Consider the following 24,834-nt stretch of genomic DNA (forward strand, 5'->3'; position numbering starts at 1 on the left):
CATATTGACAGACCATCATCTGTTTAACCTCCGGTGATTTGGACGTTACAGGCTGTTTGCAATTTTTCACTGAAAATAAAGTTAAACAAAATAAATAGAGCCATGGTATTACTCAAATTCGGAAAGCTCTCCCGCTGATCAGAGTTTTGGAAAAGTTGGCTAGAGAGATGGAGTGGGTGTGGCTGTTATGTCCAATGGAGATAGTATAGGGGCTCCATCCCTGTGGAGGTGTCTGTAGGAAGATGCTCTGCACGGCTTAGAGACTCCTTTCAAATTTTTTAACTTAAAGATGATGAGATATTGATTTGAAGGTTTAGGAGGCCTTCCTAATCTCCCTTTTGTCCTGCGCAAACAAGAAACCGTTTCCTGTCCTTGCCTGGTACTGGTGCCTCTGAGCTATTAGCCTGGAGGATAGTCCCCTACCACTCCCCCTACAGAACTCTCTCGGTCTGTTCTCTGGGTTTGGGCAGTTGACATTTAGCCTGTGGTCAAGAACAGATGTGATCCGGAGTACAGAAGTAGAAACAGGGGTGGGGGCTACATTTACAGGGACAGGGGCGTTCCCAGTCCGTCCAGGGGGGTGCTTCACAGTAACGGTCACAAAAAGAAGTGCGGTGGGAAAGACGGACTCAACAGAGGGATGGATGGGGGTTAGGGTGGGCAGGATAATACTTAGATAGGCATGGGTCGATCCTGGAAGGCTGCGGATGGCAATGCGGAGAGAAAGAAGCGAAGGGCGCGGAGCAGAGGAGTAGACAGATGAAGCAGGTGATGGAGGATATACAAACGGAGGAGGCGTGGGCTGATGACAGAAAGAGGGCGGGGATGGGCACTGTGCCCTGAGTGTGCATGGGATACATATAAGAAGCGTGATGGGGAGCGGACTGGTGAGAGCAAAGGTGGGGGAGGGGAGAGGGGCGCAGGTCAGCAAAGAAGGGATGAGAGATGAGAGAATAATAGGGCTGCGCACATCCAGCCAGCACTTTACAGTCTGCTCCCATTTAGACTTCCATAATATCCTCCTTTTGATGAAGAAAGCAAGGTTCAGAGAGGTTGGGTGATAGCGGAAGGTGGGGGCCCAGGGGAAAGCGAGGCTGTGGAGCAAGGGGCGAGCGTCGCCGCGAGATGTGCGCTGTGTGCGTCTAGCCGGTGGGCGGTGGACGCGGGCGGGTTGGGGGCGGGCCGACAGAAGCCCAGGGTGGGGAGGGGGGAGGCGGGCTCCGCTGGCGCACACCGCCCCTGGCAGGCGGCGTGAGCGCGCGGGAGGAGCCGCCACCGCCGCCGCCGCCGCCGCTCAGGGTCGACTTGAGCCCCAGTTTGCCGAGCTCTGGGCTCGCATGGCAGCCGCCTGGGTGCCCGGCCCTGCGGCCCGCTAGGGGTGGCCCCGTGCTCCGGCTTGGCCCCGCTGCAGAGCCCGTCGGATCCCGGCGCGCCGCCTCCCAGCCCGAGGTGAGGACCACGAGGGCAGGGGCGCGCAGGGCGAGCGGCGCTCGGGGACCCCAGGCCTGGCGCCGCGGCCGAACCATACGCGGTCGAGATGGGAAGGGGACGTGGGAGAAAGTCCTGGTTGGAGTCGGGGATGGGATCGGAGACTTTGCTGCCAGGAACCAGCCCCTGTCACCCCTCCGTGCTCGAGACCAACCCTCGGCGCTGTCCCCATCCCCGCGACGACTCGGTTCTGCTGCGTTCCCCGCCCCGGCCCTTCCTGCGCCCTGACCTCGCTCCGCGCTGCCCATCCTTCGCCTTCTTGGTACAGAGCCAGCTCCTGGATCCTATTCCCCAGTACCCTTGCTGGCCCAATGCTTCCCCACCTCCGCCCTCCCGCTGTCCCTACCCCCTCTGTCTGCACGCCCCTCTCCCTCTCTGCTTCTGTCACTCGGAACTGGAATCCGTGCCGCTATCTTCGCGTCCGACCTCCTCCCAGCCTGTGCCATCCCACAGGTGTCCGCACGTCCGGCCATCCATCCATCCGTTCCTCCTGGGGCCGGCGCTGACCATGCCCAGCAGCTGCCGCTGCCTACATCTCTTGTGCCTATTGTGCATTCTGGGGGCATCCGTTCAGCCTGCCCGAGGTGAGCGCACCCCGGGCTCAAGTCGCGCGGCCCTCTCCTGAGAGGGCGGTCCCTCGCTTGCACGTTGACCTCTGCCGGCCAGAGACGGCACTGCAGCCACTCGGACCCATGGGGTTGGTGGGACCCAAGTCATCCCTTTGGAACTAGACGTCCTGCCCTGGCCCAGAGCTGAGCCCATCCAATTACTGAGACCCTGTATCCTCTCCAGAGCCCCACATCTCAGGGAGCCCAACCCGGACCCCAGGGTCACCGCTCCCACATCAATCTCTTGCAGCTGATGACTGCAGCTCCCACTGTGACCTGGCCCATGGCTGCTGTGCACCTGATGGTTCCTGCAGGTACCTCTCCTAGCACGTGCTCTTAAACTCTTTGCTCCCCATTTCTCAGCCCTTCATACCACAACCAGGCCAAGCCCCAGGGCAGGGTATCCAGGGGCTTGAAACCCTACCGTTCACTCCCCATCCCCTCACAGCATAGGGGCAGATTGGCCAGCCTGTCCCAACCTGCAGACCCTTTTGCCTTGCCTTTTTTTCCTCTACTCTCCCAAATCTGATCCAGAAATTCTGAAATATTCCTCCTCAAGATACCAGGAGAAAGACTTGAAGCTTGAGAGCATTTGGAAATTGAGAGTCTTGATGAAAGGGAGAAATATAGGAACGATATAAAGAGAATTGTTCAGCCTGGAAAGAAAGGCTGCAGCGTTGCTAGAGAGAAGCACTTAAGAAAGAGGATCTTTCCCGATGAATCTGAGTAATTGACTGGAGTGGGGGTTGGGGAAATTCTGTAGCAGGAGGAAAATATGTCTGGATGGACATAAGGAAAGGAGCTGATGGGAAGCTGCTGGAGGGGCTGGGGGTGTTTCGGACTCTTCATCCTTGGAGGGTTTTTAAAAAATAGGTTAGGCCTTTGCCCTGGAATCAGGGTGGGAAGATAGTTCTGATGACCCTTCAAAGTTGCTCTTTTTAAAAAAATGCTTCTGAGCTCCTCAGACAAGAGTGATATCGGGGGCATTTACAGACATCCCTGCCAGATGTATCTCCAATTAATAGATGATAAAACTATGGCTCATAAAGATTAGACAAAGTGTAGAACTAGGACTTGAATGTTGATGTCTGATGGTCTGATTCCATATATGTGGCCTATGATCTTGCACGGACCACACCTATCTGGGATAGGCCTGCTTCCCCTTAGGGACTGTCATATGTCCTCTTGTTTTCTAAAAGCTTTGATTTTGCTGCCTCCATTTCCTCACATTGCCCTACCCAGAGCCCTGACCCTGCACTTCTCCCCATCAGGTGTGACCCAGGCTGGGAGGGGCTGCACTGTGAGCGCTGTGTGAGGATGCCCGGCTGCCAGCACGGTTCCTGCCACCAGCCCTGGCAGTGCATCTGTCACAGTGGCTGGGCTGGCAAGTTCTGTGACAAAGGTATGAGAGTAAAGCGGGAAGCTGTTAGTCTGGGGAACCGCTGTGTCTTGGGAAAACATCCATCCATATTTATTGAGTACCTGTTGTGTCCAGCTCAAACCCTCAAATACATGGTATTTCATCATTTTAGACTTTATACCTATCTGCTGTCTGCATTGGCCCTCAACATAACCCCAAGAGGTAGCCAAGGCAGCTGCCAAAAACAGTACTCATTTTACATAAGAAGAAACTGAGACCCATTGACAAGATATAACTTGCCCAAATTCACTCTGAAACAGACTGACATTGCCAGTGATAGGAGCCTCCTGACTCCAAATTCAGTGTTGTTTTCTCCCACTACACAATACCAGCCTGGCTTTGCAGTATGAGCTACACCCACAGAACCTTGGGTGGGGCCTGGGCAGGTCTGGATGCCAGATGTAAGGGGCTGTCTCAGAGCCTTCCCTGTCTCCTTTCCAGATGAGTACATCTGTACCACACAGTCCCCCTGCCAGAATGGAGGCCAGTGCGTGTATGATGGGGGTGGCAAGTACCACTGTGTGTGCCTACCAGGCTTCCATGGGCGGGACTGCGAGCGCAAGAGGGGACCCTGTGAGCAGGCAGGGTGAGTGCTGGCCCCTTGGAGTGAGTTTGAGGTTAGATGACGTGGTGAAGGGAGGAGGCAGGACTGTTGAGGGTGGTGGCGGTAAAGTATTAGGGCTGAGGGTCAGAAGACCCACATGGGGGCAACAAAGGACAAAACTCCAGCCTGCCAAAGTGTCTCAAGTTCAGGGTTTCTCAGCTTTTTTATACCACCTGAACTATTTCTTCAACAAAAATCTACAGATCAACATGTGACTGCTCTGGCTGTGGAGCAGAGAGGGGTGGGTGTGGGGAAGTTGAGGACCTAGGACTCCCCTCATTCTCTGAAGCTGCACGCAGTCCCTAAGGATGTTCCAAACAGCAGCCTTATGCTTCATGGTGTGCATGAGGAAATGGGCAGCAGGGTTGGACTTGTCCTCATTCCTGCCCCAGGCCTGAGAGCCTGACAGGGTAATAGTATACTTACCTGCCCTTTGGGCCAGGCCCCAAGCTAACTGCATGACATTGGATTATCTCACTTAACCCTCACAATTTAGGATGCTGGGTACTCCTTATGTTCCCAGTTTTAAAATGAGGCATTTGAGGCTCCGAAAGTGAGCTCAAGGTGATAGCTGGAAGGGGGATGGGGTGGCAGTGGTCAGGATGCTGACCTGGGCTACCCTACAGGTATGATTCAGTATCAATGCCCTCTCCCACCTCCAACCCAGCTCCCCATGCCGGAATGGTGGGCTGTGCCAGGATGACCAGGGCTTTGCCCTCAACTTCACATGCCGCTGCTTGGCGGGCTTTGTGGGAGCCCGCTGTGAGGTGAATGTAGACGACTGTCTGATGCGGCCTTGTGCTAACGGTGCCACATGCCTGGACGGCATAAATCGCTTCTCCTGCCTCTGCCCTGAGGGCTTTGCTGGACGCTTCTGCACCATCAACCTGGATGACTGTGCCAGCCGCCCATGCCAGAGAGGGGCCCGCTGTCGGGACCGTGTCCATGACTTCGACTGTCTCTGCCCCAGTGGCTATGGCGGCAAGACTTGTGAGCTAGTCTTACCTGTCCCAGAACCCACCACCACAGCAGACATCCCCCTGGGGCTCACGTCGGCTGTGGTGGTACCAGCCACAGGGCCTGTCCCCCACAGTGCGGGGGCTGGTCTGCTGCGCATCTCAGTGAAGGAGGTGGTGCGGAGGCAAGAGGCCGGGCTAGGTGAGTCTAGCTTGGTGGCTATGGTGGTTTTTGGGGCCATCACTGCCGCCCTGGTCCTGTCCACGGTATTGTTGACCCTGCGGGCCTGGCGCCGTGGTATCTGTCCCCCTGGACCCTGTTGCTACCCTGCACCACACTATGTCCCAGCACGCCAGGACCAGGAGTGTCAGGTTAGCATGCTGCCTTCAGGGCTCACCTTACCACCTGACCTGCCCCCTGAGCCTAGAAAGACCACAGCACTGTGATGGAAGTGGGGGCTTTCCTGCCCCCTCCTTTACCTCCTTTGCCCCTTAGACTAGAGTAGTCTTTTATTGCCACCCCTAAGCAGCCTCACACCAGAAATATTATTTTTTTAATACACAGAATGTAAGATGGGAATTTTATCCAATAAAATTATGAAAGTGTAAGTGGGCTTCTTTGCCAGAGAAACTTTCCTGGAGTCACAGATGTTCTGGGGAAACCTTGGAACTCTGCCTTAAGAGTGGTTCCCAAAGAGGAACCCAGGGTGCCTTTTCCCCTCTGGGGAAGCACGGGCTGAGGTAGGGTCATGGAAAAGAATGTAAACAAGCAGCCAGCTCTGCAGCCACCCAGCAGACCCTGGAGGGCCCTCAGGGGGAGGAGTGGGCTCCTTGCTGGCTGCTCTGCAGCAGCTGCTGGAATAGCGAGTGGGGCTGGTTGCGCAAGGTGGCAGGGGAGTCCAGTTCCACGACCCTCCCAGCTTGCAGTACCAGCACTCGATCCGAGTTCAGGATGGTGTTGAGCCTGTGTGAGAGCAGGTGGTCAGTGGGAATGAGGGACAGCGCCTTAAAGCAGAAAGCTGACCCGCATTCTCTCCTCTCCTGCCCTGGACTGCACAGGTGTGCCTGCAGGCTTTATCCGTGGCTCTATGCTTGGGGCTGGGGGCGGCAGGTTCTCTAAGACAATGTGCTATGAGAATGAGGAACTGAGGTTCACGGGGGGTTGGAACTGTTAGGGCCCTGACCCATGGGAGCCCTGACACCGAAGGCCCTGATTAGAGTCTCATGCTGGATACTTGCACACCTGTGGGCAATGATCAGCACTGTCTTGTTGGCAAAGCGTTTACAGATGGTCTGCTGGAGCAGTTGGTCTGTCTTCTGGTCCACGCTTGCTGTGGCCTCGTCAATACAAAGGATCTGGAACATGTGGAGGGGGTGGGAAGAAAGAGGGAGAAGAGGGTTAGCCTTGGCTCCTGCTAAGCACTAGCTTCCACCTCCTGGCTGGCCTGGCCCAGTCCAGCCCACAGCTCCCCATCTCCAGCTCTAAAAGGAAAACTAGGTCCCCTGAGACCTCTCCCCAGCCCACTTCTTCACCCCTAACATGCCCCTGCCTTCTTCCTGGCCCTGTCTAATGTCTCTTCTTCTCACCTTACCTTGGCATCTGTGAGGAGCGCCCTGGCCAGACACAGCAGCTGCCTCTGTCCCAGCGATAAGCTCCGGCCGCCCTCGCCTAGCTCACCATCCAGACCACCTGCAAGGCACATCTTCACCCCCAGGTCCCAGGCCTCTCTCTGCTCCCTCCTCTTCCACCCTGCAGGGTAGAGCCTAGTACACTCACCCATGGAGATGATCACCTCGCTCAGGTGGCATTGCTCCAGGACCTGCCAGAGAGCCCTATCCTCAAACAGGCCCCGGGGGTCCAGGTTTTCCCGAATGGTTCCACTGAACAAAAAGGGCTCCTGGGGGATGATAGCCAACTGGGATCTGGGGAACAAGGAGGGGACAGGACATGGGGTCTAGGCTGGAGATGTGGCCACTTCTGCTCCTAGCACAGATTTTAGCTCTAAGTCTAGCAAAGCCAGGAAAGTTTGGGGAGACATAACTAACCTGAACATAACTAACCCTCACTCTGCTCCCCAGTTAGCAAGCCATGTTCCTAGAACAGTGCTGGTGCTCTGGGGAATACCAGAGAAACAAAAGGCCTAGACTCCATCCTTAAGGAGTTTACCCCTCACTGAGGCACAAAATACAGAGAGCAAGGGTGGGCTGTGTGACACTGACTCCAGCAATCACTGGGACAGCAGTAGTGGCAAGGAATGAGCGGAGTATGGATAGGCAGGGGATGCTTCAAGGTTGGAGGGCCAGGAATTGGGTCCTGAGGAGCCATATGGTGGAACTAAAACGTAAGGCCACCACAGGTCATAGAGAATACAAGAAGGGCGGAGCCAGGGCCTAGGATCAGTAATGGGCTTTAGAACAGAGCTTCCCTTCCTTTTCCATGTCATGGAACTCAGCAAAAATGATACCAGGCTAACCTGGGGGGGTGGTCGGGGGAGAAGTTCAGCCCCAGATGTGGCCGCTTGTGCCAGGGGCAACTGGCCCAGGTCTCAAGCTGTCCTGAGCACCACGTGCCGAGCCTGAGGCTAAGGGGATGAGTATCTCAGGCGCAGCACCAGGGAGGTTCTGATTCAGGATGCAGTGACTGGGGCTCTAGAGTGCAGGGTGTATGCTGGGAAGTACAAGAAAGATGAAGCTGGAAAGGTGGACTTGGGTCAGACCGAAGGCTTTGAGACCATAGCTGTGCCCCTAGACCTGAGCACTAGGAGCTCGCTATCCTCACCTGCTTGTCCTGTCTTCCATTTCACTTATAATCAGCCCTGGCTGTCCTGAGTTCATGTAAAGTCTTCCTGGCTGGGCCTTCCTCTAAGTGCCAGTAGTCTGGGTCCCCTCTTCTCCCTCCCCCAGACCTGAGTTCAGACAGCTCCAGTTGGCTGGTGTCCACTCCATCCAGCAGCACTTGCCCCGAACTGGGCTCCAGGAGCCGGAAGAGCACCAACAACAGGGAAGACTTGCCGGAGCCTGTGCGGCCCACGATGCCCAACTTTTCTCCAGGCTGCACGCGGAAGGTCACCCCATCCAGGGCATTTGGCAGCCCTGGCCGGTACACCAACACCACATCCTGGAACTCAATGCTCCCCTGCGTCAGCCAGCCAGTGCCTAGCTGGTGGGATTCATGGGTGGGAGATGGAGGGAGATGGGTAAGATGGGGGAGACACAGCGGGGAGAAGGGAAGGTTGGAGAGTAGAAGGAGGGGGATAATGAGAAATGGATGGCATGGGGAAAGGAGGGCAAATGAAGGAGAGGCAGGGAAAATGGACACAAAGATGAGGGGCACAGTGAAGAATGGGGAGAACATGTGAGAACGTTAGAGGAGCTGAGAAAAATGGCGAGGAGTGAAAGGAAAGGAACTTGGAGAGAGACTAGGGCCATCAGGGGGTCCTACAGGATTCCAGCACCCAGGCCTGGGGCGGGGATGCAGGCCTACCTGCGACTGCTGGCCTTGGGGCTCCTGGGGCAGGTCACAGGAGTACTCTTCCAGCCGCTCCACGCTCACCAGCATGGCCTCCGTCTGCGTGAAGCTGCTCACCAGGCCTGAGAGCAGGCCCGTCAGGGACAGGGCGTAGGACAGTGACAGGCCCACCAGTCCTAGGGGGAGAGGAACACCAGCCACTAGGGGAGGCTTGGACATTGGGATGTGTATGGGGAGAAGTGAGGCAGAATGGGAGAATCCCAAGCTATGTGGACCATGGGCATTTAAAGGAGGCCAGCGGAGAAGCAGGAAGATGCCAGCACCAGACCAGAACCACAAAAGGCTAGATGTAAAGCAATGGAGTGGGCCTGGAGAGGCTATGAGGGATGACAGGTAGACCTGGAAGAGTGCTGGGGATGGGGTTGAGCAGGGAAGGGGCGAGATCTGAAGACTCATTCTAGTCCCAGATCCACCAACCCTTGGGCAAGTCAGTCCTTGAGACTCAGTTTCCCTCCAACTCTAAATGGGGGTGAGGGTGGTAGGAGAATTACAATACTTCCTCATAGAGAACCTGGGTGGGAGGTGAAATGTTTAGGGTACAGTGCAGGGAGAGGTCTTGGGTAGGGGGTGGGAATCACATGCTTCTGAGGTAAGAGTAAGGGGTCCTGGGGTGGTACCTGGGTTAGCGAGGCCCTGCTGGTGCTGCACCAGGGCAATGCCTGCGATGGCACTGACCACTGCAGCCCCCATGAGCTGTAGCCGAATGTCCAGCCACTGCATGGTAGCACTGGAAGCAAACTGGCACCTCTGGTTTAGCTCCAGGAGTCTCTGGTTCTCCTCTTCAAACCTGGGGGAGGCCAGGAGGAAAACAAGGCCATCCTACTGTTGCACTGACCCACCCAGACTCCTTCCGCATAGAATACCTCCTTCTCAGAGCTGATCTACACACCCACAGGCCTCACGTCAGGGTACCAAGAGGCCAATGTGTTCCTTCATAGGGGTCTGCTCTGCCTCACTATCCCTTTTTTCTTTCCTCTTTCCCCTAGTGCCCTCACCCACCCTTGCTTTCTCAGGAAACCTAAAACCCCCCTCCCCAGCATGCCTTTCTTCTCAGAGGTCCCTCTTCTCCCCTCTCCCTAGGCTCTGGTTGAGAGAGACAGAGTCCACACACCTGTCAGTGGCCCCAGCAGCCCGGAGCACGGGGAGGCCAGCCAAGGTGTCGGCCAGGTGGGTGTAGAGTGGAGACAGGGTGAGGCTACCTAGGCGCCGCAGCTCCCTTGAGGAGGCCCTGTAGTAGCGCTGCACACGGTAGTAGATGATACTCAAAGGTGGCAGCAGCAGCAGCAGCCAGGGCAGGCCAGAGGCCAGCACAGCCAGGAGGCCCAGCAGGCCTGCTGCATTGGCTAGGAGGATGTTGAGTATGAAGGGAAGGCTGTCATCAGTACAGGCCACGTCAGAAGAGAAGCGGTTTAGGATCCGGCCCATGGGCGTGGAGCTGAAGAAAGTCACTGGTGCCTGAGAGAAGGGGGGGTGTGGTTGGGCAAGGACAGGGTTTGGCAGAAAAGGGGTTGGGGGCAACCCTAGGGGGAGACAGAGTGGGGAGGAAGGCCCAAGGTAGAGAACAGGAAGGGACTAAAGTGTCCCCAGAATTTGGGGGCAGAGAGGAGGGGCAGGCGGGGCTTGGAGGAAGAATATCTCAGAGTGTGAAAGATAGAGACTCTCTCTCTCCCTCTGGTCAGTAGTGATCATGAGAGGCCATGCTGGCCATTCCTCTACCTCTGTACTAGACATGCCTATGACCCTCTCGAGGGCAGGGAGCTAATATCTCTCCAGAAAATGTGGACTTCAGGCCAGTGAGTGAGATTTAAGCGACTCGGTTCCCCACTTCAAAATGGAGATAGTAAGGGAATCATACCTCACAGGACTGTTAGGATTAAAGGCCATATATATAGCAGTCAGGTGCTTAGCAGTCTGCCTGGCATGGAGTATGTGCTCAGTGACTGCTAGCTATTTGGACTACTATTGCGAGGTACAGTTTCAAAGACAGCCTCCTTTCCCTTTCTGCATCTTCCCTGTCCAACTCTCTGCCTTTACTTGGGGAACAGTCCTATCTTAAGGCAGGAGACTTAAAAGGACTTTTTGAAGTACTTCCTAATGCCAGCTTATGAGAAATTAATTCCTTGACAGCCTGTAGATGTCCCCTCCTTGACTCCTGGAGGAGAGAAAGAAGCGTAGGCAGCTGCTCCCTGATAGTCAATGGAAAGACGTGCATAGCAGCCTGGATCTCCATGGAACTAGCTTTGTCCAGGTCACTTACACAATCAGAGTCTCATTTTCCAGGGGTAACAGTACCTACCTCACGGGATTATTATGAGGCCCAAATAAGATAACGGACAAGAAAGGGCTTTGTAACAATGACAACAACATTAATAATAATTGCTAACTGGACACTTAGTATGTGCCAGGCACCATCCTAAGCACTTTCCATGTACTAATTAAGTTTATCCGCATAAGTCTATGGAGTAAGCAACAGACTAGAAAAGAAGTATACACAGCAACAAGGATGGATCTTAGAAACAGTCCTAAACATTATAAGAAACGGAATGTCATTTATAAAAATGTGTGTACACAAAACACAGACATTTTACAAAAACAAAACAAAACAAAACAAAAAGATCCATATTAAACATACTTAGAATGGTTGTTTATCAAGGAAAGGAGGGAAATGGAGACAGGATATACAGATACAAGGGGATGGATAAATAAGTAAAACAAAAGAGGGGCCTCGCATACACTAAGGGGTGGTTAACTCAGCCCTTTGCACTTGAAGTCCAAAAATGAAAGTGACTCTGAGGAAAATTCTCTTCCCTCCAAGTTACAGATGAGAAAGCTATAGGCTTAAGTAACTGGGTTTGAACCCAGGGAGCCTCTGCTCTTGGCCTTTCCAGGTCTCAGGTTGTCAACTGCTGCACTCATCTAGGCGGTAGGATGGGGTCCCTGATGGAGCCCAGGTATTGAGAGGGCTCCCCCATGCCACCCATTCTCCCATCCCCTCACCGTGAGAACTCGACACAGCAGGCGGCGATGCAGGGTGGCGGCTGCTTGGAGGGTGCCCGCTGCAAAGAGCACTGCCCGGAGAAGGGTGCAGAGGGAGTTGACACCAGCAATGGTCGCATACACGGTGAGGTAGAAACGGATGTCTGAGGAGCCATTGGGGGCAGCTTTGGGCAGCGGAAACACTGAGGTGCTGGGTGGTGGGGAGGGGGCTGTGGGTAACCAAAAGTAGGGCCAGTCGGGGGTCCCTTCCCTTCCTCCATGCCACCTCACCCCAACCTCCAGAGACACAGCCCTGGGAACACAGTCCCCCACAGCTCTCACTCCCTGCCCAGCAACCACTCTGAGAGCACCAGGCCTGCTCCCAGCCCCAGTCACTCACTAGATGCTTCCGGGGGAGAAGAGAAGCAGCTGGGCAGAGAGGAGCCCAGCAGAGTCCAGGGTGGTGGGGGCTAGCGCCTCCTGGGAACTATTCTTGGCTTTTTTCAGCTGAGAGATCCAGTGGGAGAGCCACCAATCAGCAGCGTTCCTTGTGGCTGGGTGGAGATGGGAAGGAAAAAGTTGAGAGAGAGAGACCTCCTTTTTTCTGTTCCTCTGCCCTTGCCTCCAGTTTTACCCTTCTTTACCCTGCTGGTCCTCCCCACCTTGCAACTGTCCAATATCCTTCCTGGTGTGCACGTCTTTCCCGGGCCCATCACCCTTCAACTCTGGGGAGAGCTTGATCTCAAATTTGCAGAATGGGGCAGATCAGAAGATGGCCACAGAGTGCATCTATTTGGCCTCTTGGACTCTCTCAGAATTAGGGGCCTCTTGTCCCAGCTGTCACGTATGTATGGTGAGTCTCTGGGCTTTGTAAGGATTAGTACAAGGTGGTGGATATGGTGGGGACTTAGAAGATAGGGCAGTGGGTGGGATAAGGGACTTCAGGGTTTACTCCTACCTTGCATGAGGAGCAGAGAGAAGAGGATGGCTAGGGCCAGACCCTGGCCCATGGCCTTCCAGTATGCTCGATACACGTGGAAGGCCACGGCACCCTCCTTCTTGCTTTCTTCCTGCAATAGGCGGCCAGATGTGCTCTCCTCTGCCTCTACTCTCTCCTTTGTTTTCTCTGGGTTTCTTTGTTTTCCTGACTGGGCTGTGGCTGGGAGGATCAAGGTCAGAGGCGATTGAGTTGGCAGGATGACAGTTAAAAATCTCAGTGTTTCAGAGGGGCAGGCGAGCTCTGTAGAAAACAGTGTGGCAGTGAAAGGCAAACCCCTTCCTCTTGGGCCCTACCTGGACCATACCTGAGTCAGATTCTTGTCCATCAGCCCAGACTTTGGGGACAGCTCGTACCAATGGCAGGATCTCAGAGGGAGGCCCTGGAAGGTAGCGGGGGAGATTAGAAGGAGGCTAATCTGGAAATACACCAGGATGTGTGCCAATCCACCCCCTATTCTCTTTGGACCGCCTCCCTGACCCACCCTGGCAGGGCCTCCTCCCTGGATCCCCAGACTCGAAGCAAGACCATTCCTCTGTGTCTCTGGTTCTGTTGGCACAGGCAGAAATGTTCCCCCCAGGACAGTCACAGCCACCTGCAAGCACTCTGTCCAGAGTCACCTCTCATTACCGCCAAGCTTTTTCCTCATGCCTCACAAAATTCCTAATTCTCTGGTGGAGCCTCATCTCCTCTTATTTCTCTCCCAGTGAACTTGCAGATGGTCATGTCCTTCTGGATTATAATCCTTCAGTTGTTTTTTTAAAATAAAGACTATTCTAAAACTGACTGCTTTCTCTTCTCCAAGGATATCAAACTGTTCTCAGAGATCCTGGGCCTCTAAGTTCCCAAAGCACTCAGTCATTAGGCCCAAGTCCCAAATCCACTGGCATTTCACCTCACGCCGGTTTTGTGAAGGCAGGACAGGAGCTCCCATTAGACCAAAGGCTCAGGCCACACATGGAGGCGCTGGCAGAGTCTGCACTTAACAATCCATCTGTCTCCCAGCCCCTGTCACATCTGGGTATATGGCTCTCTCACTTGGCTGTGCTCCTGCCCTAGGGGCCCACATTACCAGCCTGGACGAGGCACCCAGCTTCCATCAGCAACACCAAGTCAGCCTTCTCCAGGTACTCAGTGCGGTGGGTGCAGAGCAGCCGTGTGGTGTGGCTCAGTGTTCCCAGGATGCACCTATGCAGCAAGTGGTTGGCCACATCTGCATCCACAGCCGCCAGAGGGTCATCAAGGAGATAGAGCTCCTTTTCCTAGGGAGAGGTGGGGACATCACTGGCACCAAGTCTCAGGTCCTCTGGCCAGAACCCAGACCTCTCCTCGGATGTGATCTCGAGGCAGTCAGAGTAGACAGTTCAGAACTCTGGGTGCTACTCCTACAGTGGTAGAGGAGGTGGTACCTAAGAGTGGACTTCCCTCCAGTCAAGCAAGACTAGTGCTCCAGAGCCAGTACTCAGCCTTGCTGGGTCCCAGTGCCTCAAGCCACATAATGCTTTTTAAAGGGCTTTTAATTCTGCCTTGAATCTGCAAAAGGTTGGTGGGATAGCCGAGAGACCAATACCTCAGGAGCATGAAGGGGGAGGGGGAAAACTGGATGCTGATGAGAATATCCCCATCCCAATCCTCTCGGCAAAGCTCCCAAGGCTCTAGACTCCCCCACCTTTAACTTACCTGGTAGACAGCACGAGCAAGGGCAATCCGGGCCCGCTGTCCCCCGCTGAGGGTCACACCCTTCTCCCCCACCTCTGTCTGGTCTCCATCAGGAAGGATCTGATGGGACAGGTCCCCCAGTATTGGTCAACGAGCTTCCCAATACCTTCTATCCCATTTCCTACCCCTTTGTAGGGAAGAGAGCCAGCAAGCTTGAAAAGACTGGACTTGAATTTTGGGTGAGCAAGCCAGAGGGGATGATCCATAATTCCAATAACAACTGGCATTTATTGAACACTTACTATTTGCTTAGCACTTCACAGGCATCATCACATCTGATCCTGACAACTTATGAAGATGGTATTATTTCCTTTTCACAGATGAGATCTAAGCTCAGACAGAGTCACTACCTTGCCCAAGGTTGTTCCACAGGTAGTAAGGGACAGGACATGAACATAGATAACCTGCCTCTTTAAAAAGCAAGGATGATGATGGGGAAATTCGAAGTGAAAGCTTCTATAGATTTATCGAGAAGGAATGTACCCTGAGCCTTCCTGCGGCCTTAGGAGTGATTTCCTTAGCTAGGGGGTCCCCATACCAGAATAAACACCAGTGGTCCACCAGATGGCTAATTCCCTTGAGAGAAAAGCTTTGCTATTCATCACTATTCTTAGTGCCTAGAACAGTTCCCAGTACCCGGAAGACATTTGAGAAATGCTTGATGTAGAAACAAATGATAAATGGACATAGGATGCCCAATGGTAAAAGTCAAAGGTCCTCCTTGCCAGGGAAGTGCCATATTTACCTAGATAGGGTAGTGGTGACGACAGTACTGCAAAGGACATGGGGGCTGGGTGGGGAAGTCATAGGAGAAATCTGTAATCTCACCCCCCTAAATTTAGTACTTTGGCTATGAGGGATCTAATGGGGTCGCCAGGCTTCTCTAGAGTAATCTTGACTCAAGTCTTCCTAGTGGGAGGTGGGGGAGGGCCTCTTGAATCAGAACAACTAGCCAGACCTACGGAGAGCTAAGGGTTCCAGACCTATGGAACCCTCCCCTAGTCCCAGATGCCTCAGGGTTCCTCCAGCTTGTGTGTGGAATATCCAGTCCCCACCACAACTCTGGGTGCTATGCAGAACAGGGAACCGAGCAGCTAGACACTCTGGGAGGATCAAAGCCTGACAGCTAGTCCTAGGTAAATGATGCCTGAGTGGAAGCAAGCCCTTCCCAGAGTAGCAAGTCTCTGATAGTGGCCAAGAGGTTTCAGGGATAGGCACTCACACTGAGGTCGTCATTGAGGGCGCAGGCCTCTAGTACTTCCTTGTACAGCTGGGCATCAAATGTCTTCCCAAAGAGAATGTTGTCTCGGATGGTGGCAAACTGGATCCAGGGTTCCTGGGTGGCTAGGCCAAAGCCTTTGGACAGCCCCCATACTGCCACCCGTCCACGCAGCCTGCAGAGAGCCAGGCCAGCAGCATGGGGGCTAGATCCAGACTGAGTCCCTCCACGCCCAGCCCCTACCTCCCGGAAGCCTTTCCAGACTGCTGTCTTCTACACTGCTGTCTTCGTGTTACATGGCTCTCGGGATTGGCAGCCACTGAGGTGGAGTGGTCCTAAATGAGGCTGTAGGCTCATTCCAGACTGGGAAGGGAAGAAACTGCTCTTTGGCTGCAGCCAAGCAGCTACTGTATCTAGCTGTGTTCAGAAGCTCAGAAGAGAGTGTGGCCATCACTCTGCACTCATGCATTCTCACCGTAAAATAAGAAGGCCCCCTTCACACCTCAGCAACTCTCTGGATCCCTTTGCTGCACAACTACATTTTCTCAAAGATTAGCTGATGCCGGATGTTTCCATTTATTTCTTCACTCACTATTATAGAATTTATAACACTCTGGTATGATGATTATAACTCACTTTCTTGACTGTCTTCACCTTTCCAAATTGAAAACTCTCCCAAGAAATGGACAAGGTCTTCTTCATCTTGACACCTCTGGACCCTAAAAAAGGTGTCCACCACATAGCAGGAGCTAGGTGTTTGATGAAGGACAGAGCCAAGGGTGCGGGCACTGGAGGTTGCTTACCTGTGGAGCTCCCCAGCAATGGCAGCCAGCAGCGAGCTCTTCCCGCAGCCCACCTTCCCCACGATGCCGACCAGGACACCCTGCAAAAGTCACACAAGTAGGTGTCAGATCTCCCTCCTGAGGCCCTGGGCTGCCAATCATCCCACAGAGGCTTCTCTTTAGGACTCGGTTTGTCTGTAAGGAAATAATTTACTACTGCACAGACTGAGCGGTGCTGGACTTAGAAAAGTAGGGTGTTTTATTCTCCATTAGAGAATAAAACTGATAGGAGGAGCTATCAGTTTCACTGCTTATGTGAACTGATAGGAGGAGCTATCAGTTTCACTGCTTATGTGAAGGGCCTCTGGAGAGGAGCAGCATGCCAGAGAATGGGAGGAAAACTGCCCAAGAAATTTCAAGGAAAGGACTCCATGCTTTGGGGCCTGTATACTGAGCTGGCTAAGTCTACCTGTGGCTAGACTTCGGATATCTCAAGAAAAAAAACAGTGCTTTCAGAAGTGCCCATTTCTGTGATTTGCAGTTTAACATTTTCTGTGTTCTATTCATTTCTTAGTTGTAACATACATTCATGGAGCTATCTCCCTGTACAAAAAGAAAAAAAAAAATTCCTTCTCTAGAAACAGGAGGGGCTCTTAGAAACTGTCTGTGATGCTCCCACCCGGCCAGCCAGGGTTAACCCATCTACAAGTGGGCACCAAACAAATCTGAGCCCTTCCCTGGGGACGCTCCCTCTTTCTGGCTGCAGCCAGTAAGTGGGAGGGCTCTCTGCAGTCACACCTTCTGCTCAATGGAGAGTGGGTTCACACAGAGAAAAAACAAGGCAAATACGGAGAGCAAAGTGGACAGGAGAGAGCTCTGCAAGTTGAGACCTGGTTCTGGGCTGCTGCTGAGACTGGGCCATATGCTTGTTTTTGGATTCTGCAATTCATCTCTATATCCCTATTATACATTCTTGTTTGTGTAAGCTCTCTCCACTGGGTTTCTACGACATAAAAAAAAAAAAATAAAATAAAAAAAAGCCCTGACACATTAGTAAAATTCCTTTGAAAAATTCCAGCCTTGTCTTGCCTAAAAGGATAAACAAAACATACAGCCCAAGCCAGAAATGTGAGCCAAACGTGGAGGCAGTTCAGGCACCAGTGGAGAGAATGCTGGGTTGAGCTATGGGGCAAAGGGTTGGACAGGGGTCAGGGGAGAGTGAAAACTCAGGACTGGGGTAAACAGAGGTCGCTGTCCTGCTAGGAATGTTCTTTCAAGTGCTTCTTTGAGGATGTATGCCATGGTGTGAGTCACAGGGTGTGAGTTCTTTCACCAAGATAGAGGATTATCTACCCCATTTGCAAAATCCTTCTAAGAAGAGGCTGTTGGGCCTCTCCCCTAGTCCCCAGCCTCGGGTAGATGCTGGGTAAACTTTGGGGTCTGTTCAGAACTCAGAAGCTTGTAGGGGACATGGAGGATCCAGGAGACAAATAAACTTGTCAGTCTGGACTGGTGGGTATAAGCTGTCTGAAGACCAGAGAAAGATGTGACTACTCTCTAAAAGCTGTGTATGGAGGAATGACATTCGGAGATGAGGATTCATCTCTTCCCTGATTAGAGCCAGCTCACCAAAACCACTCCAGTCCTTCCCTCAGTAATTAGAGCTACAGGGCCACCTAGCTATGATTGGTTCCAAACTTGTTTATCTGTCACTGAGTCCCCATCTTCCTTATTAGGCTGGGGACTCTCCTAGGTTGTCTGACCAACGAACCTTCTTCACTTCAAGATGACTAATGAAGGTCTCCTGGCTGGTTCCAACTGGGTCCCAAGAGAACAGGGCTTCATGCAGCTCCAATACTGTAGATGGCTCTGTGGGGGGATCTGAACAGGGAAGAAGCCATTCAGCTTGGCCTAATCAACCACCTGCTTGGGGATGGTAAACCAGGGGCATGTCATTGGCTTACCTGTCCCATATCTGCCTTAGTCTGAGCATCCTCCCCCAGGAAATGGATTCTTATGCCTCTGGCTCCTGGTAGCATCCATACAGAGCCCAGGGGACTACAGTTCCCTCCTCACCCTGTGCCACGTTTTGCCCTCTAGCTTCCCATTACCTTGGCTGTAGTAGGCCTTGGGGTTCTGGTTGGGAAGATCGAGGAAACGCTGGATCCGGTCCAAGGACACTTTGGCCTCCAGGAGGCCATTGATCACCCAAGGGAAGTTGTTGAGGGGAAGAATAAGCATGCGTACCAGTGCCAGGGCCGTGAACACCTAAGTAGGGTGAAAGGCGGGGACAGGGGGTTAAAGCATCTAAAGACCTACTCTATGGGTGGCTTTGTGGACTGGGAAGAACAAGGCAGTAGAAGAACTGAGGGGTTGACTGAATAATCCCTGGATTAGAGGTGGCAAAGATAGCCACTCTTAAGAATCACAGAAATTCCGGATGTTCCTCTAAGGATCCAGGTTGCACCTAGCTCACTTTCATGCCTTCTCATAATTTCTAAGTAGCAACATCATCTGACCCTGGCTAGAACCAGCCCTTGGATCATGGATTTTTTTCCCCCCAAAGGCTATTAGAATGAGAATTAGGGGACCTAAGATGGAGCTTGGACCTGACTAGAAGTTGGAAAGAAAGGAAAAGTGGGAAAAAAGGAATTCCTTCAGAGGGAAGGGTGACATATCCAAGGTCCCAGAAAAATGTCCCGTCAGAGAATTTCCCCTTGTTTGGGAAAAGATAAGGTAGCCGGGGATCCTCCTCCCTCCTTCTCAGCTAGCACCACAGGCCTGAGCCCACCTTTCCACTCCAGTGTAGTCATCTTACTGCTCCCTCCTTCCTATGCTTCCCTACTGCCATCCCCTACCCCTACCCCAGTCCTCACCTTGGTGGCAGTGAGCTGGTGCCCCATGAGGACATAGGTGATGAAGATGACGATGGAGATGATAACTGGCAGGGCAGCCCACAGGTACACACAGGCTGCATCCAGGTATTTGATGACCCAGAGTCGCCCCAGCTCTCGAGCCCGGCAGGCCTCTACTCGGGCTCCCAGTGCCTGCTCCCACCCGAAGAACTTGATGACCCGAATGCCACTCAGCAGCTCTGTCATGAGCTAAGGATGGAGACAAGAGAGCAGTGTGAAGTGGAGACGCTGCTCATGTGACTTCTCTGACCAGTCTTTCCCCGGCTCCTGACAGAGGATGTCGAGTACTGAGTCCCCAGGCACTCTGTATTTCCTTAGCCCTGGTTTTCTTCCTCATCTCAGCTCTATCTGAAGTCCTGCCCTCAAACCCTTTCAGTCCTGGCTTGCTTCCCTCCCAGTCTTTTACTTCTCCTCCACATGTTCCAGCTGGAGGCAGTTCAGAGCTGGATCCCCTCATCTTCCTAGAGATGAAGTAGTATAAAGTGCAGAGGGTTACCACACTGGGGCAAAAGCACTCCTTCCATTAGATGAGGGACTAAGGACTACCTTCCAAAGCCAGAAGATATGGGATTCAGGGACTGGTTACCAGTCTGGCACATAGCTTGGGTGGTATGGGAACTATTCCCATAAGACTATACAGGTATAGGAGCCACAGCCCGGGTACAGAGAGGCCAAAAGGCCCAGGCAAGATGGGCAAGGGCCAAAGAAACTCCTTGGATCCCAACAGCCTGCATGCCAGGGAGGCATTGGGAGCCATCTGTGGATGGCCCCAGAGACCTAGTCTGTAGTTGTCATGGGTAGAGGAAAAGGCCTCATGCCATAACCAGCTATCAGGGACACCCTGTACCACATTAGCACTCTGAACTCTTCCAGTAAGATGTTAACAACTATGCTGTATGGACCCCCACTCCTGCCATCCCCTCTGTAAGGTACCCACAATCACTGGTTAACCCAGAACTAACTCAGTCAGATGCTCAACACCTAGGGCAGGCCCAGGCAGGAGAGTGACCTACTCCCTTCCCCACAGCTCACCCCTAACAGGTAGCTGGGGTTCCCCCAGGCCTCTCCACATGCAGCTATGCGATGACCTGTGCCCTTGATGAAGAGGTGGGAGACTTGGGTCCTGGCCCTATCACTAAAAACTCATTTGGTCCCAGATAGGTTACTTCCTACCTCCTAGGGTTGCTGCATGAGCTAATACTATAATATTACTAATGGGCCACATTTACTTAGGGTTTACTTAATATTACTATATTAAGTAATTTAAGTAATATATTAAGTAAAATATTAGTAATTTATTTAATATTACTAATGGGCCACATTTACTTGTGATTGGCAAGCATGATCTCATTCAATCCTCGAGCAACCCTATGAGGCAAGCTATCATCCTCATTTTACAGATGAGAAAATGGAAGCCCAAAGAAGTGACTTGTTGGAGATTAAATAGTAAGTGGTAGAGTTGGGTCATGAACCGACATCTTTCTCCAGTCTGAGATTTTTAACTTTTAGATCATACTTACTCCCTCAGGCACTGTACATAGGAAGACCTAGGTGCCAGAATGCTGGGTGGGGTCTCCGGATTGCTGGGGGATTTCAAGTAGTCCCTCACCTTAACCCGTGCATCCTTGTACTGTAGCATCTCCTGGTTGCTGGCCATGATGCGGGTGGCAATCACTTTGTTGACAGGTACCAGCAGCAGTGCCAAGATCAGACCACCAACAAAGGCCACACCCACTTGCTGGTGCAGCAGGTAGAGGGTGATGGCCAGCTGCAGGGGCAGACCCCAGGCCTCATGGAAGCTCCCAGCAAAGTTAAGCAACCGCTCAGAATCAGTGCCTAGTAGGTTCAGGGCCTCCCCAGCAGGAGGGCGTGTGGGCCCCAGCTGTAAAGCCTTTTGATACAGGATGTTAAGCACAGCCCCCCGTGCCTGAAGTGTCACCTTCCGTACCTCATACCCATACTGATTCTGCAGTACAGCGCCCAGCACAGCCCCTCCAGCTAGACCCAATGCATACAGCAGACCATTGCTTAGTGGCTCTTGCCCCTCCTCCAGGAAGCCCACCAGTAGAGACAGCAGTAGGGGCCCAGAGAATCCCAGCATGGTCCCCACCAGCTTCAGCAGTCCAAGTGCCAGGTAGCACTGCCCAAAGGCCCCATACAGGACCCTCCACAGCTGGGTCCCCTCCTGCCAATGTGCCTTAATGACACACGCCAGGTAGGCTGGGTGCAGCCTGTGGGGGAGGTGGCAAATGTCCTGGGGCTGCCTGAGTTCTCCACGGGCCCCACGGGCCAGCAAGGGTGTCAGCCAGGCATAGGAAAAGCGTGACAGCCAACTCTCCCCATCTTCAGCTACCTCAGGTTCCTGTCCCTCGGATAGGAGAGGCTCCTGGGCCCAGGGTTCCTGAGGCTCCCCAGGGACCGCCCAGCCCAGTCCATAGACCAAGAGTGCAGCCAGCTGCATGATAAGAAGGCAGAGGCGGGAGAGGGGCCCTGGAAGAAGTGGGGGCAGAAGTGTGCCTCGCTGGCAGTGCCATAGTAGGGTCAGCACTAGGGCTGGGGCTGGCAGGAAGGCAGCCAGAGCCAAGGCCAAGGGCCCCCGGGAGTGGCCATAAGGTGAGTGAGCCAACACCCACAAGGCTAGGGTGTGACTGATCCAGGCCACAGCTGCCACGCCCCCTGCCAACACCTCTAGCCCTATGGGCCCTGGGCCTGCTCCTGGTGGCAAAGCAACTGGAAGGAGGTCTAGCAGTGGAAAGATGGAGAGCAAGAAGGAGGCTGTGAGTCGAAGGCGCCAGCCAATACTGCAAGGTAGGTTGTAATCTGGACTCCTGGGGACAAGAGGGAAAAGAGAAAAGGAAGCATATTATGACTGACTCAGGGCCCAGACGCACCTCTTTCCTAGCTCACTTTCCTAGAGGGAATTAACTTCCTGCCCTATATACCTTACTTCTAGCCCACTTTACCTTGAAATGTAGGGCCTTTTCTCCTAGGAAGTCTTCCTGGATTAACTTAATCCACTTTCTAATCTATCCACACCATTTCTGATCATTCTTTCGCCACAAAGATTAACAGTTTTAAATTAAGGTTGTACCAAACATGAAAGCTCTAATTAGAAAAAAAAAATCCTACATTTTCATATTGATAACCATTACAGGATGAGTATTCATTTTCACAAAAGTATCTACCTAAAACAACCCTTAAATTCACCTGAAGCACTATTAGATGAATAAAAACTTGACTTACATACACCTTCTACAGTCTGCTACTATAGCCTAAATTTTATGACACCTCAGAATATTCTACTCTGTGTCTCTCCAATGGTTGTAGAATGGGATGTGGATCATTCTTCTAACTCTTCTAGCTGAAGAAAATCCTCTTTCCAGTTTTGTCTGTCTTCTTGGCATGCCAAACATGTTCTTAAACAAAAAGGTGATCTGTCTGCACTAAAAATCAAGTATAGGAAAACACGCCTGCAGCAGTAACTGTTAGAATGTCTTAAAAGAAGGACTGAATCTTATTCCCTTTGTTGGTTAAATGCCTTAGGTTTCCTTTACAAAGTCCAGCTGATCAGTTATATGAGGAATTTATATTGGAATAAAAGTCAACCTTTAATAATTCTATTTCCTAAGATGTGTAGACAGAAGAAAGACCATTGGGCTCACCAGTCTCATGACCTTGGGCAAATCTCTTCCTCTCTATGCACCTTGTTTTCTTCATCAGCACAATGAGCAGTGAAGACTCTAGACCTAAAGCCCTCTGAGGTCCTTTCCTGTCTGGGATTTAGGATCTCTAACCCTTTTCAACATTGCACTAAAGTCTGATAAGTGAACTGAGATAAACATAATTTCTATTGACGTGATGGTCTCTCTTGCCTTCCCGTTAGACTGTGAGTTCCTAAAAGATTATGTCAATTTTTAATAGATACTCCTCTGAGTAGGCTGTGTAGATGTCCTGACTAACCCTCTTTTTTCTTTTGTCTCATTTCTGCATAAGAGATAAAACAGGATTCTTCACAGCCTGAGCAGATCCAAATCTTCTCCCACCCAAGAAAAGGATTCATCAGCCCCCTAATTCATCCTGGATAGGGATATATTCCATCCATCAGACTAGGAACTCCCCAAAACACTTCCCTCTTGCCTTGTCAGAACCAGAGCAAGACTAACTTTAGCCATATCTAGCCATACAGGAACTAAGCACAAAACCAAGGTGATTTTAGCACCCCCACCTTAGAGCTTCAAACTCATGTAGAATTAAAAGTTTTGATTTTGCTCTTTTTTTTATTCTACCTCCTGCCTTCTCTCCAGCTGAGTACAGATGTTTTCCTTAGCCTAGGAACATCAAGGTTTCACAGATGGAAGTGGTATGAAACTGGTCCTACAACTTCAACCCAAGTTATCCTTTTCGGCTAAAAATATTGTTCACTCAATTCTGCCTTCAATTCATGACAGTTGTGTTTAGGTATCTGAAAATCTACAAAAGTGATGATTTCTGCTACACACTGGGTCTTTAGAAATGTGCCAGGCACTGTGCAATACGCTTAAATACATTATCTGGTTTAAACTTCCGAACAATGCTATGAAGCTCAGAGAAGATAGGTAACTTGCTCCCAGACAGCCACACTGATGTAAAGTGGTAACGCCCAGATTTTATCCTACTTTTGCCCTACTCCAGAGACCTCTCTCACTATTCTAATTATAGTGCTGCACAGATGTGGGTTTCGGGTGAGGTACACATGGACAGATGTCTTGCACTCCGTCTCAACCCACCTAAGGGTGCCCCAGTGGCAGGCACTGAGCACGGAGAGGAGCGCGTGGGGCAAGGCGCTGAGCACCAGCTGGGTGAAGCAGTGGCCAGTGGTGTCCTCCTCCCACACCGGGAGCGGCTGCAACGTGCTGGTGCCGCACAGCTGGGCCAGGAGCCGCTCCATGGAGGCTTCACCTGCAGGGAAGCCGAGGGTTGAAGGAGGGAAGGTTCTCTCCAGAAACGGGGAAATCCGCGTCCTCAAGGGCGAAGATCAGGCAGGAAGCCGGCGCATGGAGGCTGCGTGACTGGGAGAGCTGGCCAGGCAGCAGGGGTGGTGTTAGAGCGCCTCAGCTGACAGCTGGCCTTGACAACGCGCCCCAGCCGGGTCTCCGGGCCACCAATCCCGCCCTCGTCCCGGGACACCTCCTTGTTTCCGCCCCAAAGCAAGACCCCGCCCATTTTCGGGTTACCTCAAAGGTTAGAAAGGGAGGTGGTTTGGCTGCCTGGTGCTGGCGGACTTCTGGGCTGGTCAGTTACGTGGTCTCTGCATTTCTCCCTCCCACGTGCCCCTCCCCCTAGAGATCCGGAACTTGTAACTTGAAGAACGGCTTTCCACCGGATCCAGAGAGCCCAGGCTCTGGTGGAGGCAGAAGAGCCTGCTGCGGGTTGGGGCGCTGGACACGCTAGTCTGGCTCCCCCTAAAGGAAGGATGACTTCTCAGGCGCGGTTCACCCTCCTAGTCGCAGAACTTTTGCGCGCATGCTCACCGCTCTCGGCTTCGGATGGCCTCTTTACCGAGGCGTGCTACTGCAGTGGCACCCTTGTTTCCGAATGTGAACTGCACTCTGCTGCAACGTCTGCGGTCTTACTTACATGGG

General features: G+C 52.6%; 2 protein-coding genes across 12 annotated transcripts; one reads left to right on the top strand and one right to left on the bottom strand.

Moving 5' to 3' along the window:
* The first annotated feature begins 875 nt into the window (after positions 1-875).
* DLK2 (delta like non-canonical Notch ligand 2) lies at positions 876-5,685 on the top strand. Of its 4 annotated transcripts, none has more exons than XM_039854177.1 (6): positions 876-887; positions 1,942-2,072; positions 2,347-2,410; positions 3,368-3,498; positions 3,958-4,102; positions 4,788-5,685. In XM_039854177.1, the coding sequence occupies exons 2-6, from the start codon at positions 1,997-1,999 to the stop codon at positions 5,521-5,523; spliced, it is 1,152 nt and encodes a 383-aa protein (XP_039710111.1). In that variant the 5' UTR covers positions 876-887; positions 1,942-1,996; the 3' UTR covers positions 5,524-5,685. The 4 variants fall into 4 exon arrangements, with proteins under 4 accessions (XP_039710111.1, XP_039710114.1, XP_039710112.1 ...); XM_039854180.1 differs by lacking the exon at positions 876-887 and adding an exon at positions 1,322-1,449; XM_039854178.1 differs by lacking the exons at positions 876-887; positions 1,942-2,072 and adding an exon at positions 1,325-1,449.
* ABCC10 (ATP binding cassette subfamily C member 10) lies at positions 5,618-24,582 on the bottom strand. Of its 8 annotated transcripts, none has more exons than XM_039854173.1 (22): positions 24,427-24,582; positions 23,980-24,151; positions 20,823-22,041; positions 19,175-19,402; positions 18,410-18,566; positions 18,070-18,179; positions 16,320-16,399; positions 15,520-15,691; positions 14,259-14,357; positions 13,651-13,840; positions 12,886-12,960; positions 12,540-12,740; positions 11,982-12,135; positions 11,603-11,792; positions 9,717-10,060; positions 9,223-9,392; positions 8,561-8,721; positions 7,983-8,236; positions 6,854-6,999; positions 6,669-6,766; positions 6,320-6,432; positions 5,618-6,040 (listed from the first exon to the last, which is right to left on the bottom strand). In XM_039854173.1, the coding sequence occupies exons 2-22, from the start codon at positions 24,138-24,140 to the stop codon at positions 5,887-5,889; spliced, it is 4,476 nt and encodes a 1,491-aa protein (XP_039710107.1). In that variant the 5' UTR covers positions 24,141-24,151; positions 24,427-24,582; the 3' UTR covers positions 5,618-5,886. The 8 variants fall into 8 exon arrangements, 4 of the variants coding, with proteins under 4 accessions (XP_039710107.1, XP_039710109.1, XP_039710108.1 ...); XM_039854175.1 differs by having other exon boundaries at positions 6,664-6,766; XM_039854174.1 differs by lacking the exon at positions 14,259-14,357.
* Between the last annotated feature and the right edge of the window lie 252 nt (positions 24,583-24,834).

Source organism: Pteropus medius, unplaced genomic scaffold (assembly GCF_902729225.1).
Source record: "Pteropus medius unplaced genomic scaffold, Ma_sr-lr_union100, whole genome shotgun sequence".
NCBI classification, from domain to species: Eukaryota; Metazoa; Chordata; class Mammalia; order Chiroptera; family Pteropodidae; genus Pteropus; species Pteropus medius.

Coding starts and splice junctions, on each gene's coding strand:
- DLK2 (XM_039854177.1), top strand. CDS start 1,997: ATGCCCAGCAGCTGCCGCTGCCTACATCTCTTGTGCCTATTGTGCATT. Junction 2,073..2,346: donor ATCCGTTCAGCCTGCCCGAG/GTGAGCGCACCC, acceptor AATCTCTTGCAG/CTGATGACTGCAGCTCCCAC. Junction 4,103..4,787: donor GGACCCTGTGAGCAGGCAGG/GTGAGTGCTGGC, acceptor CCTCCAACCCAG/CTCCCCATGCCGGAATGGTG.
- ABCC10 (XM_039854173.1), bottom strand. CDS start 24,140: ATGGAGCGGCTCCTGGCCCAGCTGTGCGGCACCAGCACGTTGCAGCCG. Junction 15,692..16,319: donor ATTGCTGGGGAGCTCCACAG/GTAAGCAACCTC, acceptor GGCTCTCTGCAG/GCTGCGTGGACGGGTGGCAG. Junction 12,961..13,650: donor TGGGTGCCTCGTCCAGGCTG/GTAATGTGGGCC, acceptor GCTACCTTCCAG/GGCCTCCCTCTGAGATCCTG.